The sequence below is a fragment of the Ursus arctos genome, chromosome X, assembly GCF_023065955.2.
Source record: "Ursus arctos isolate Adak ecotype North America chromosome X, UrsArc2.0, whole genome shotgun sequence".
Lineage (NCBI taxonomy): Eukaryota > Metazoa > Chordata > Mammalia > Carnivora > Ursidae > Ursus > Ursus arctos.
This window is the reverse complement of record NC_079873.1, coordinates 11,620,317-11,634,762: the sequence shown is the minus strand read 5'-3', so window position 1 is coordinate 11,634,762 and position 14,446 is coordinate 11,620,317. Positions and strand designations below refer to the sequence as shown.

Genomic DNA, 14,446 nt, shown 5'->3' with positions numbered 1-14,446 from the left:
TTAGACTTAAAAAAATGTAAAGGGGGACACAGACTTCTCCCCAAACCTCCCATTCGCCTGGGGAGAAAACCACCCACACTATTCATCAAACTGGAGGATGTGGAGGTCCTAGGCATCTTATTCCCCCAATATTTCCCTAAAATACCCAGATGGCTATGCACAGACACAAATGCATTCACGCGTGTGAGCGTACGCGTACAGTTTCCCTGAGTTTGCGATTCCTTTCCTTAGTCAAGTTTAATTAAACACCCTAGGTTTCTCATATATATGCATTGCAGTGCAGAACTACGTAAGTCCAAGAGCCACCGGGAGCATGAGGCCCCCAGCTGGCCAGGTTCCTGGATTTCCTGGAAGCAGGACCAGGCCCTCGGCTCCCTCTGAGCAGCCCCAGCAGCAATTACTAGTGAGCCTGCATCTTTCCCCCCGCCCCCGCCCTCAGTTGGTGCAGCCTGTTCCATCAGGTACCGTCTGATCTGGGGAAGACCAGACCCTAATAACAGAAAACAAAGGTTTAAGAAGTGGGTTGTTTGTTTCTTCATCCGTCTATAGAGATAGATGTAAAGCCAGAGCAGATTACTTTGAAATTGGCCTTTCATCTGAAAACACTTCCAAGAAATGTTTAAAAAAGAAGGCAGAAAAGCTTGTCCTTGATTTACCCTGGAGAAGTTTTGCTCTTTTCAGTTTTTATTTACTGTGATTGAAGTGGCGCCATCTTGCTCTCATCAGACTCACCTCCGGTTACTGAGGGAGACCAGGGGCCAGAAAATCCAGACCTCTGAACTGCAGCGCAGGACCAGATGCCCGCCACCCCCCCACCCCCACCGAGAAAGGAAAGAAAGGGCATTAACTTTACTAAACGCCTGCTCTGTGCCTACCCCTTTCCCCCGTCGGACCTCGTGTGATCTCCCCATCAGCTCGCTGAGGTGGGCCCTGGGAGCATCGCCAGCCATAAAACGAGGAAAGGAAACCAAGCCTTAAGGAAGTTGAATAATTGACCCTCAGTCACAGAGCTAAAAAGGAGCAGTGCCTTGATTCAAAGCCTGCTTACTTTATTTTTTTTTTTAAGATTTTATTTATTTATTTGACAGAGAGAGAGAGACAGCCAGCGAGAGAGGGAACACAAGCAGGGGGAGTGGGAGAGGAAGAAGCAGGCTCCCAGTGCGGAGCATGGAGCCCGATGCGGGGCTCGATCCCAGGACCCAGGGATCACGCCCTGAGCCGAAGGCAGACGCTTAACGACTGAGCCACCCAGGCGCCCCTGCTTACTTTATTTTTTAAAGTCATTAACGTTTTTTCCCCTTTTGGCGGGCAGTTCCATGAATTTTAACACACCATAGAGATTTGTGTAAGCAGCACAGTCATCAGGTTAGGGAAACGTTCGTTTATGCTCTTCCTTTCCTAGTCACTCCCTCTCCCCGAGCTCTGGCAGCCTCTGATCTGCCCTCTAGCACTGTCATTTGGGTTTCTGGAGAATGTCGTAAATGGAGTCATACAGGCTGTAACCTCTTGAGATCGGCCTCCTGCGCAGCCATTGCCCTGCAGAGCCCGCGGAGGAGCGGCGCGCCCAGATCGTTCTGCTTTCCTGCTGAGTGGTATTTCCCAGGATGGGTGGAGCCGTTAGCTTAACCACTCACCCACTGAATGACATATGGGTTGTTTCCAGTTTGGGGAGTATTCTGAAGAGCGCTACTGTAAACATTAGCGTAAGGGGTTTGGGGTGAACGTAAGCCCTCCTTTATCAAGGGTAAATTCCCAGGAGTGTGACTGCTGGGTCATACGGTGAGTGTGCTGAACCTTGTCAGAAACCGCCAACACGTTTCCCAGAGTGCTGTCCCATTAAAACCCAGTCTTGAACAACCCCACCCCCTGTGTTTCCCTCTCCAGTTAGCCGTGGTTTATGGAGAGCAGGCAAAGCTTCCTTTTGGGGAATGTTATTTTCACCTGGGAGCCACGGGGAGGCAGAGGCAGAAAACTTCATCTGGACTCGCCAGGATCACATGGCCCAGGGACTCGAGGGGCAGGGGGAAGAGTGTTGGTGGAGGACAGCGGGGAGCATGATTGTGCCACTGGGACCCCAAACCAGGAAAAATTCGATGGTTTTGGCTAAGCTTTAAATGTTTTGTTGGAACTGAAATGCCACATGCTCTTGCCGCAGAACAGAAGTTACTAAGAGGCGGAGGCACCGCAGAGTTACTTGTGTTGCAAACTGATCAATCTTCCCAAACCTGCTGCAAAGGGAACTTGCTGTCTGCGGCGATGTCCCCGACCTCCAGGGGCGAGTAACAGAACTGCGTCCCCAGGCAACACTTGTAAATCCCTAAGCAAATCTAGGGAAAGTCGTATGAAATGTGTTTCCTCCATAGCTCACCCCGAAGCTTCTGGATTTTCCCAATATATACATTCTAGTCACTCCACCTCCTTATTACCAAACTTCCTGAAGATATTGGCAACGTGGTTGACAAAATCACACCAACAGAAAAACTGTTGTTCAAGAGGCTTGAAATCCCAGGCTTAGACTCGCCGCTCTCAAGAGGTTCAGAGAGGAATTTTGCAAAGCTGGTCTTTTCCCGTATCTAGAACAGGAGGATTCCTAGTAGCAGGGGACTGGATGGCCCAAGAAAAGCTTTTCATGGTGCTTTGAGGAAAGTAGTCAGCGGCCCCACTCCGACATTCCTTGCTGGAGGTCTGAGAGCTCGGAGCCGGGGTCTGAGGCCTGCCGTGTACTCCAAGCCATGTTTCTGCCGCATAGACACCCACATTTATACTCCTCATTTATGTTTTCTTTCAAACCCTTTGTGGACTGCCTTGTGAGAGGATTGTAATTTACACTCCCCTGCTGAATTCACTACCTATTTTTATTTCTGTTTTGAGAAATGGGTTGTTTTGAGCCCTTGGAAATTTGAGAAGCAATTTATTCTGTCATTTAGCCTGGTCTCAAGAAAGGCAGCTGATCTTCTCATGCTCTTTGGCCTGGAAAACGTTATTGTTGGTCTTCAATCTTGAAAAAGTCATACAGATTAGGAACTGGTCCACCATCAATCTATCAGATGGCTTGAGTTAAGAAAGGCTTTGGAGGGGCACCCGGGTGGCACAGCGGTTAAGCGTCTGCCTTCGGCTCAGGGCGTGATCCCGGCGTTATGGGATCGAGCCCCACATCAGGCTCCTCCGCTATGAGCCTGCTTCTTCCTCTCCCACTCCCCCTGCTTGTGTTCCCTCTCTCGCTGGCTGTCTCTATCTCTGTCAAATAAATAAATAAAATCTTAAAAAAAAAAAAAAAAAAGAAAGGCTTTGGAAATCCGCCCAAGCAAGGTACTTACACAAGTATTTTGAATCCAAGGTGTAACCCAGAAGGGTTTAAAGAATAAGATTATTTCTCAGCATGCATCTACCATTTACTCCCTACTGAAGAGACTTGTACATAGCTTAGGCACTAACCAAGGTCTTTGGACTTACACCAGCATGCTCCATCCCCCAAATGAGTGGTTCTCATTAAAATCACTTGGGAAGATTTTTTTCTAAGATTTGTTCATTTGAGAGAGGGAGAGAGAGAGCACGAGTGGCAGTGGGGGGGGGTGGGGGGAGGTGGGAGGCAAAGGGAGAGAAGCAGACTCCCCACTGAGCACAGAGCCCATCATGGGGCTTGATCTCACAACCCTGAGATCATGACCCGAGCTGAAATCAAGAGTCGGCTGCTTATCCCATTGAGCCACAATGGTGCCCCAAAGTCACTTGGGAAGATTTTTAAGTAAACTTTTTGTTTTGAAGTAGTCTTATATTTGCAGAAAAGTTTCAAAGCTAGTATAGAGAATTCCTATACATCTCCCGCCCATCTTCTCTGAAGACTAGCAGACACTCCAAAAGTTAAAAAAAATCCTGATGACAAGGCCGCGGCCCAGACCCATAAAATGTGAATGTCTGAGGGTGGGATCCCAAAGCATCAGTACTCCTTTGAAGCTTCTTTCCGAGTAGATTCAAGGTGAAGCCAAGATTGAGAACCGCTGCCTCAAACCCTTCCTTCTCCCCGTGTGGTCAGCCAACCAGCAGGATCACCATCACCTGGGAATTTGTTAGAAATGCAGCATCCTGGGGCGCCTGGGTGGCTCAGTCGTTGGGCGTCTGCCTTCGGCTCGGGGCGTGATCCCGGGGTCCTGGGATCGAGCCCCACATCGGGCTCCTTCACTGGGAGCCTGCTTCTTCCTCTCCCACTCCCCCTGCTTGTGTTCCCTCTCTCGCTGGCTGACTCTCTCTGTCCCAATAAGTAAATTAATTAATTAAATTTAAAAAAAAGAAAAGAAAAAGAAATGCAGCATCCTAGCTCTCGCCCCAAACCTCCTGCATCAGGATCTTCATTCTAACAAGACAGCCAGGGGATTCGTACCCGCATTAGGCTTTGAGAAGCACTACTCTATACAAAACATTAAACAGACCGCACAAACCTGGGCCCGATTGCTCCTTGTCAAACACATGTATGTATTTATTACTCATCAGTTTCTTCCTCAGATATGTACTGAGTGCTTATTGTGTAAAAAGGATGAAGCAGACATGTATTCTACCCTCAAGGAGATCACAGTCTAGTGAGGGAAATGCAACGTGTTCATAAATCATAGAGTCTAAGTTAAGGACATCATATAAAGCTTGATGGAGGAAGCGGCATTGGATTTGGACTTGGGAAGAGGAGGTCTGGAGGAAGATACTTGAAAGATAAGTGACGTAGTTTGAACAAATGAATAATCTCCGGGTTAGATTTTCTCCAGCATTCGATGAATCATTTTTTTTCATATATTTAATAAATATTCAGCTCTTACTATTGCTATGTGAATAAGACATCTCATTACTGCTGCAGTAGCCCTTACAACCCAGTGGGGAAGACAAACACCAAGCAAGTAATGACACAAATAATTCAGTAGCGTCAGTGAAGGGAAGGAGAAGAGTGGGGTGCTGTGAATCCATGTGACTTAGGGACCAGACCCAGGTTGGGCCAGGAGTTGTGGGGGAGATTTCCGTGAGAAGGTAACACCTAAGAAAGGCTTAACTGGACAGAGAGTGGAGAGTACTCCAAGCAGAGCGAACAGCGTGGACCAAGGCCAGAGCAAGAAAAAAATGAACAAAAGAGCAAACCAATGAAATGGATGTCCCGTAATATTCAACTCTCCAGTGTTTTCCATTGCCTCCTTAATTGGTACAAGTAGCCTGGCCTGCAAGCTTCCAACCTTTCCTCTTTTTGGTTTGAAACAGTTATGGTGATAGACAATCTGCATACCGTAAAACTTACCCATTCACCTATTTTAAGTAAACTGATGATTTTAGGAAACTTACTGAGTCGTGCAGCCATCATCAGTGTAAGATCCCTTGTGCCCTTTTATAATTAACCCTCATTTCCACTCCCAGCCCCGGGTGGCCAGCAATCTATTTTCTGTCTCTAGGTGGAATACCTAGGAGTGGAATGGGTTGGTTGTATGGTAAATTGATATTTAACTTTTTAGAGAACTGCTGAACTCTTTTCCAAAGTGGCAGCACTGTTTTACAATCCCATCAGCAACGTAAGAGGGTTCCCATTGCTCCACATCCCCGTCAGCGCTTGATGTAGCTGTCAGTCTTTTTGACTCTAGCCATCCTCTTGGATGTGAAGTGGTACCTCTGCGCCAACCTCTCCCTAATCTTACTCGCTGGTCTTTCCACTCTTCAACTTGCTCCGTTCCCAACCAAAGTGACCCTCCTGCTGTTCTTTTCAGTGTGGCTGCTTCTTTTTTTTTTTTTAATTTTATTTATTTGACAGAGAGAGAGAGACAGCCAGTGAGAGAGGGAACACAAGCAGGGGGAGTGGGAGAGGAAGAAGCAGGCTCCCAGCGGAGGAGCCCGATGCGGGGCTCGATCCGAGGACGCTGGGATCACGCCCTGAGCCAAAGGCAGATGCTTAACGACTGAGCCACCCAGGTGCCCCTCAGTGTGGCTTCTTGATATCCCCAAATCATGCCTCTGTTTACTCTTTGAATGTGTTACTTGACTAGATATTTTTGAGGAGGAGAGGGGACAGAAATTTAGAATTTAAACTAGTAGGCGTACCGGAGGCCTTTGATTTCCCCACAACACGGACACTTCCAAATCCCTCCTACAAACCCAGCCACCATAGCTTTCCAAACATCTTGCCTGCCATTTTAGCCACACTTGACCCAGATTGCTGACTCAGCCCGAGCTGTGGAGCTGCTCCTGCTTCCTCGCGAGAGTGCCACGTGAACTTAGCAATTACCGAAAGGAGAAATGGCTACCCTTCCTCTTGCACCGCAGACAACAGTATACATTGAAATAAGGGTAAAATCTTGTTACATAGACTTTAAGCCTCACGTTTTAGAAACGGGCTGTGGTAGCCAGGACATGAGAGAATGATTTGTTATTTAGGAGTGAAATGGCTAACAGTATCGGACTAATTATGGCACGCAAAAAGCAGAGAGCGGGGAAGCCCGCTCCACTTCCTTCCTCTCGCTGAGTGCTTTCTAATTACTTTAGTTTTGACTAGGACTTGCACTAGAAAGGAGGAAGAAATCATGAGCAACTTATTTGGCAAATGTTTGATAGTTAAAACCGTTGAAATCAACGGTTTAAATATATATTCGGGACTCTATTTTACACTTGGCGATTTTAATTTTTGTCTTCCCCAAGCAGATAACATCAAGTGAATTACACAAAAATTAACCAGTGTGGAAAGTCTATTGACTTGTTGTTGTTGTTGTTGTTGTTGTTCTTGACCCTTCGTAGCCGCATCCCCCGCTGAATTAGTTGTCGGTTTTCGGCTGCTGTTGTGTGGTTAGTACTCCCACTTGTAACAGTAAAATGACCGTCTGCAATTTCTCAGCTATTTCAAACTAGGTTTTAAATTATGAGGCTTAACGCATGCTTAAATAACTCCGAGTCGTTGAGTAAACACTGTGTTTTTTATGATGAGGAAGTCATACGAGCCACTCGGCGCCTTTTGTGCAGTCCGCAGATTTGATATTTTTCTCCTGAGTTCTCAGTTGGATATTTAAAAACATCTCTGAGATTGAATTGAAGCCTGTCAGAACCATGGATACATACATCGCTCTATATTTATGGATGGCATTGAATGAAATTTGCCTCAATAAATGAAAATCTTTTCAATATAGCATGATTTTTGAAACATTTAAAAAGCTATTTGATCGGTTTCATTATTTTCATGTGGAAGCGATGCTGTAACAAAATTTTATTTCAAAGATGACATTGAATATGAAATAGTAATACTGTCCAACCAGAAGAGGCAATGAATAATCGGGAAAAGAGAGGCTATTGACAAATGAGCCTTTAATGGAGAATCATTGCATTTCCGAGTTGCTTCAGATGTGGGCAACTGTGCAGTTTATCCCCAGATTTCCTAGATGAAGAAGCTGTGGCCTGCTGCTTAAACTTGATGCCTGTTCCACAAACCCTGTCTTTGCTCTTCAAGCTTATTTCTCCCCATGCTCCCCGAAAATTGCCTTGATTTGAACTTCACAGAGAAGTGAGAAATCATAGGTCTTAAGCGGCCTTGCTGTCTACAAACCCATGTCATTCATTGTCTGCGAGCCTCCTAGTTCAGAAGGTGATCCTCTCATCCATTCATGCATTTATCTCTGGAGCTTAGGTCAAACCAACCCGGCTGCTTGATCTCTCCTGCATATGTGTTTGGTGTCTTCCTCTCTGTTGGCACTTTCCCTCGGCTTAGAAACATGTTCAAGGCTCCCTTGCTTTTATTAAACACACACACATTCATATCTGAACTTCCAAGCAAGGTGACCTTCTCAATTCATGTTTTGAGATTTTTTATAGTCCATAGCCATAAAATATAAAATTGATCAAGGGGCACCTGGGTGGCTCAGTTGGTGAAACATCTGCCTTTGGCTCAGGTCATGATCCCAGGGTCCTGGGATTGAGCCCCACGTCGGGCTCCCTGCTCCGCGGGGGAGCCTGCTTCTCCCTCTCCTCCCCGCTCGTGCTCTCTCTCGCTATCTCTGTCACTATCTCTGTGTCTCTCAAGTAAATAAATAGAATATTTTTAGAAAATTGATCCAATGGTGGTAAACATCTGCAGTTGGCAAACATCGGCAGAAATGGTACCAAAACCATGAAGCTGAGAAGATCAACACATTGTACACATTAAACTTATACCAAGTTGTATGTCCATTATATCTCAATGCAAATAACCTTTCAAAAACCATGAAGCTGAAGCTACAGAACTGGTGCACTGTGGGTCTGGAAGGTGGAGGCCCCCGGGAATTTAACCTCAGTGGGCAGTGCGCTCCGCCAGTGCGCGCCATCAGCTCCCCGGAAGCCAGAGGAAGAGTTCTCGCTCACTGCTGCCCGGAGCTGCGTCTTCTGTGATCCTGCTTAACTAGGGGCAAAGGAGGAAGCAGATACTTCCCGGCAACCAGGACTTGAACTAAGCTGATCCCCGAGTTGTAAATACTCAACAAGATTCTGGATTCAGGGCCCTGGGAGTCAGGGGGGTGCAACCACAGAACTTCTCAATGAAGAAAGAATAGAGAGAAAGAAAGACAAACCTCCCAGTGAAGGCGAAACTACTAAACAAAATTCCAGAGCACATACAGGTAATTATTACTAAGAAAGACGGCCAATAAAGTTTGTCATCAGGATAGAAGTCATATATATTAAGTTGAAAAAGAATTTGAAGAAATAAGTGTATTTGGGACCCTCAAAGAGATAAAGAAAGGAATTTTATGATAAAATGACAGGACAAACATACAGAAATAAAAAGAAAGGAGATTGAAGTGGAAATATTTGAAATTAGAAATATGGTGATTGAAATTAAAAACTTACCAAAATAAACTCTAGGCTCACACAATTGGAGAATTGGTGGTTGGGAAGATGAACCAATTAATTTAACACTTTGAAGAGAGATTAAGGGAGAACAAAACAGACAAATATGAAAGCACATTTGAGAGACATGTAAGATCATTAAAAGGCTGCGATATATGTCTGGTAAGTATTTCCAAAGTAGAATTGAGACAGTGTAATAGACGGAATAATGAAAAACATAAAACCTGAAAAGATAAAGAATTGAAATTTGAAATCGCCTCAAGATTCAAACTGCTGTGAAGGTCTGTGTTGCAATTTCTCAACCCTGCCATTATAGACAATATGTAAATGAATGTGCCTGGTGTCTGCCAGTAAAACTTTATTCATACGACAGGCAGGCGGCAGGCTGAATTAGGCCAGCGGGCTGTAGTTTGACAGCCCCTGATCGAAAGTAGGAACCATTGTTTATGTTTTCATGTATATCCCTCCAGATATTTTGTATATATATTTAATTTTACATATATGATTAACAATGGTTGTTTACATATGCATACATATATGTACATTATACACACATAAAAAGACATCGTAACTGAACCATATGTGACTTGGACCACACTTGCTCTTCTGGGCACCCACTTTTGGACAACACTCAGTACCCATCATCGTATCTAAAAACAAAAAATCCTACTCCTAAAATACTGATGAATGAGGCAGATTTTAACTAAAGTTTCTGAGGGGCAGTGAAGGAGGGCGTACATCACTCAACATAAAGCTTTCTAAAGGCCCCATTTGCTCACCTCTTTCCCCGCTATTCCTCCCTCTGCAGCAGGCAGCTGGCCTCCCCCTCTCTGTCCACCCTCCTCAGTACCACCCTGCAGCTGCCCTGACCCCTTGGCTCCCACCTCACCCAGCTCTAAAAGTCCCTCAGCCCGCATATCCCAGCTGCCCAGGAAAACAAAGACCCAGTAACCACCGTCACGGCAGGATAAAATCTGGATCCCTAACAATGGACAGACCACTGTATGGTTTCTCCAGCACGTTCCAGCTCCATCATGGAGGAGCTCGATTCATTCTGTCCCAGTATACATCTATACCGGTTTTGATGACTAGACAGTATTTCATCGTATGTGTGTATCATTGTTTATATAACCAAGCCCCTAATTTTAAGCAATTCAGCTACCATACTGAGAATACTGTGTTGGCGGAGTCCCGCAAATCCATGCATTATTATCAGCCAATACAGTTCGTGCACCTCTGTGGAAAGCAAATTTTCAACATACACTTTAGAAGTGTATTTTATCAGAAAAAAAAAAAGATGTCTTTGAAATAGTAAACAGGTTTTTCAAAAAAAGCTCAGGGTCCTAAAACCTTCCTGTCTTGTGTGACCACAGGTGGGGTCCCCAGGACTTTGTGGGTCAGTTTCTCAGATCACAGGGATGAAAGCCATTGTCATTGGCTCCTGTCACAAAAATAGTGTGATTTTGAAATTTGTAGTCGATTCCTGTGGCTGCTGTATCAAATTACCGCGAAGTGGGCACCTTAAAACTATAGAAATGTATCCTCTCGCTGTTCCGGAATCCAGAATAGCGAAATCAAGGTGTCGGCAGGGCTGCGCTCCTTCCAAAGACTCTTGGAGAGAATCCTTCCTTGGATTCTTGGACCATTTTGGCTCATCCAGCTTCTGGGGGTTCCAGGCCATTCCTGGCTTGTGGCTGCACTCCTTTAACTTCTGCCTCCGTCTGCACAACACTTCCTCTGTGCCCAGGTCTTCCCCTCTTTGTCTCTTATGAGGACACTTTGTGTAGTTAGGGTCCAGCTGGATAATCCAAGATGGTCTCATCTCGTGATCATGAACTTCATTACATCTGCAAGATCCTTTGCCCAAATAAAGTCAAATTCCCAGGTTCTGGGGGTTAGTACATGGACGTATCACTTTGAAGTACATCATTCAACCCACTACGATATTGTTTTTAAATGTCCTGAGAGCCCAAGGGGAATAATTTCTTTGATTCAATCATAAATGAGCAGAATGTTGAATCAAAAATACTAACTAGTATTTTTCCTAGGTACTGGTGTACATTTGAATAATGCCTCTAATTTCTTTTCAGCTCTATTTCAATCTTTAAGTGTCAGCAATGAGGGTTATCAAGACAAACTCAAACTTCAGTAACTGACTTTGAAACCAGCTTTTGTTTTGTTTTGTTTCAAGCGGGCATCAAGGTCAACATTAGAACGGTCTGAACAGCAGATTAGGGCAGCTTCTGGTTTGGAGGAACTGTTGCGAATCACACACTTCGAGGACTGGAAGCTGTGGAGATGCCGGCTGAAGCTCAAAAGTCTGACTAGCACAGACTCTCGCTCCACATCCCATCGGGCCACCAGGTTTGCGGCAACTTTCTATGACATTGAAACCCTAAAAGGTAGGTGTGTGTGCGCACGTGCGCGCGCAAGCCAATTCTTGCTCTTTATCAGATACCAACACATGCACCAGCTTCTTCCAAAGGTTTCGGTAGGACAGGAGAAGAGGGTGTCTTTGATTTCATAGCCTCGGTGTTAGCAGAGAATCCTGCGTTTCCTGTGTTTACTCTATAGAGAAATATATTCAATATGATTTTGAGATCTAAAACCCACACGAAAGAACCCTTCAGAATTCAGAAATATATTGAACTCAGAGATGCGAACGCAAAACAAACCCAGAAAGACCATTCTTAATAGAAAAAAAATCATCGGACTTACTTAAAAACATAAGAGAACCTAGGTGTTCATCAGCAAGGAGCATTCTACTGCCATACCCACATGAATAAAAACCAATAAATTAGGCATAGCTTTTTTTAGTTCTTCAAAATTCTGTGATTTTCTTTTTGTAGTGAAAATGAAAAGGAGAAGTTGGAAGCTGAGTTGTAATATTGCATACTGAGATTACTAGGTGATGGAAGTGGGAAATCCTCTAGACAAAAGAACCCAAACTCCAGATAGGAAATAACCTAATTTGAAATAGGGGGAGGCTTGTTCCCTAGTAAGCGATGGAGATTCTTTATAAGAAAACCATTGGCGTATATGCACTGTGCCATAATGAATGACGCTTGCCAAGCACAGCTGTGTGGCCTCTCATGAGGCATCTTTTTGGATGACATAGAAACATAACACAAGAAGCCACTGTGGCACTGTTGGTCTAGCATTTGAGATTTGATTAACCTATGATTATCTAGTAACGGAGTGTATCTATCACATAAGGCAAATTGACCACTAAGCCAAAATTAGTTTTTTCTTTTTTCTAGAATTATCTTTTTTCCATTTGTAAAAAGGTGATGATGTTGCACAGGCCCCTGTTGTCAGCTGTGGGGAAGGCTGTGCGTAGTTGGGATGAATCTTCTTGGCAGCACAGTGGGCAGGAAGGAGTGTGAAGAGGATTCTTGTGCTCATGTGTATAACTATGTCTAAGTGAGTTGAGATAGTTGGCACTGTGGCCTAGAACCCACTTTATTCGGAGGTTTGAAGCTCTGGTTGTTTCCATGTCACGAATTAGCACGGACTTCATGGAAACAAAGGGGTCAGACCTCACCTGGAGATCCAAGGCCTTAACCAGATTCCCTGTCTCAAAGTCTGAGGTGAGCCTGGAGATACTCTGTGAGAATGGAGAGAGACAAACATTTACCATACAAGCAAGACTAGGCGATTAAAAAAAAAAAAAGTCAGTGACATTGACATTCTCTCTGGAGGAAACCGTAAAAAAATATTTAAAAAAACTTTTTAAAGATTTTATTTATTTGACAGAAAGAGAGTGAGAGAACACGAGTGGGGAGAGGGGCAGAGGGAGAGGGAGAAGCAGACTTCCTGCTAGGCAGGGAACCCCAATGCGGGGCTTGATCCCAGGACCCCGGGATCGTGACCTAGAGCTGAAAACAGACGCTTCACCAACTGAGCCACCCAGGCACCCAAAAATATTTTTAAAAAAACATAAAAATATGGAATTTTGCAAACTCTAAAATGTCTCTTATTACATGGGGGATCATCTGAAGTGATTTACTAAGAAGCAGTAAATAATCAAATCGATGTGTTACACCAATTGTAATTTGTTATCCACTCTCCCTCATGGATTTTGGGGTGATTCCCTGAGGCAAAGCAGTCCTGCTGGGCAGTAGGAAAGAATAGTAGAGTTATGAAGCTTTTAAGCAATGGCATTAGTCATAATTCCACACAATTTTGGTTAAAATCTGGCCACTTGGACTTTCAAAACTTAGTTTTACAAAAAAGCAAATGGAAAGCAACATTTAAGTAGAATTTTAAACAAAGGATGTTTTCATAAGTTGACTACTTGTTTTCCCCAGGATTCATGATTAATAACAGTGAATTCAATAATACTCATATTAATACCTAATTGGGTAAGTTGTTTCTCACGGTTACAACCTTTAGGCTCTTTATATAAATATTCATAATCGGAAATTTAAAAGGATCTCTTGGGTTAGAAGATTTTATGATGAAAAAACAAAGTTAAGGCAAATTGTGTAGTGTATGCATTGCTTTGCAGGTGGCCAAAATCTTGTCTTTTGTGTTTTTAGTGACCGAGGGAGCAATATCTGACGAATATTAAGATGTGAGGGAGAGGAATAAAGATATGAAAAGGTGTTTTAAGGGAATAATTTAGAAACTAGGGTCAGATCTCCAACAATAATATCATATCTGTATACTTTGAGCAGAAGTTCTCTTTGTCCCTTCCAGTGGAAACATCTGTGGGAACTCAGAATAATGTGGGGAGAGACCAGTACAAACTTGAAGATGGGTAAAAATGAAGAAGAGTTTACCTATTGCTGTATAACGCACTACCCTCAAACTTAGCTGCTTGAAACAACATTTTTTTACCTCACAGTTTCTGTGAATTAGAAATACAGACATGGCCTAGCCAGGTGTCTCTCCTTCAGGATCTCTCCAGAGGCTGCAGTCAAGGCGTCATCTTGGACTGCAGGCGGCTTCTCATGGTTTAGTCAGGGCACGGTGTGCTTCCCAGTTCACTCAGAGGTTGTTGGCAGGACTCAGTGCCTCACAGGCTGTTGAACTGAGGGCCCCAGTTCCACACAGGCTGTTGAACTGAGGGCCCCAGTTCCTCACAGGCTATTAGCCAGAGTCCGCTCTCAGTTCCTTGCCATGTGGACCTTTCCAGCATGGTGGCTTGCTTTATCAAAGCCTACAAGTTGAGAAGGCAAGAGAAAGAGAGTGCCGGCAAGAGGAGAGACTGCTAGCAAGACAGAAGTCAGTCTTTTTTAACCTTATCATGGTAGTGACATCCCATCACTTTTTCTGTATTCTCTTCGTAAGAATCAAGTCACTAGGCCCAACCCACACAGAGGAAGGGATTGTACAAGGTTGTGAACACGAGGAGGTGGGTATCATTGGGAGTCAGTTTAGAAGCTTCCTACCACAGGAGGTTTTCACCACCACCTCCAACATGTAATAAACTCTGCAGTTGCATGACAAGCTAAAAGAAAATCTTGACAATTGTCCTTATCATAAAATTGAATCATTTCCCAAGAACATCTGTAGAAAGCCTCTACAGCTTTGGTATCAAAGTGTCAGGATCTAATTTTTAAAAATAAACTGTGAGAGAAAAGCAAGTACTGTTTTACAAGAAAGCAGGTAATCT

General features: G+C 44.2%; 1 protein-coding gene across 2 annotated transcripts in view; it reads left to right on the top strand.

The window, feature by feature from the left end:
- VEGFD (vascular endothelial growth factor D) overlaps positions 1–14,446 on the top strand; it is a 36,118-nt gene that overhangs the window by 8,639 nt on the left and 13,033 nt on the right. For both annotated transcript variants that reach the window (XM_026478088.4, XM_026478086.4), the window contains exon 2: positions 11,018–11,228. In XM_026478088.4, the coding sequence (XP_026333873.1) occupies positions 11,018–11,228 (211 nt within the window). The remainder of the gene's footprint in view (positions 1–11,017; positions 11,229–14,446) is intronic.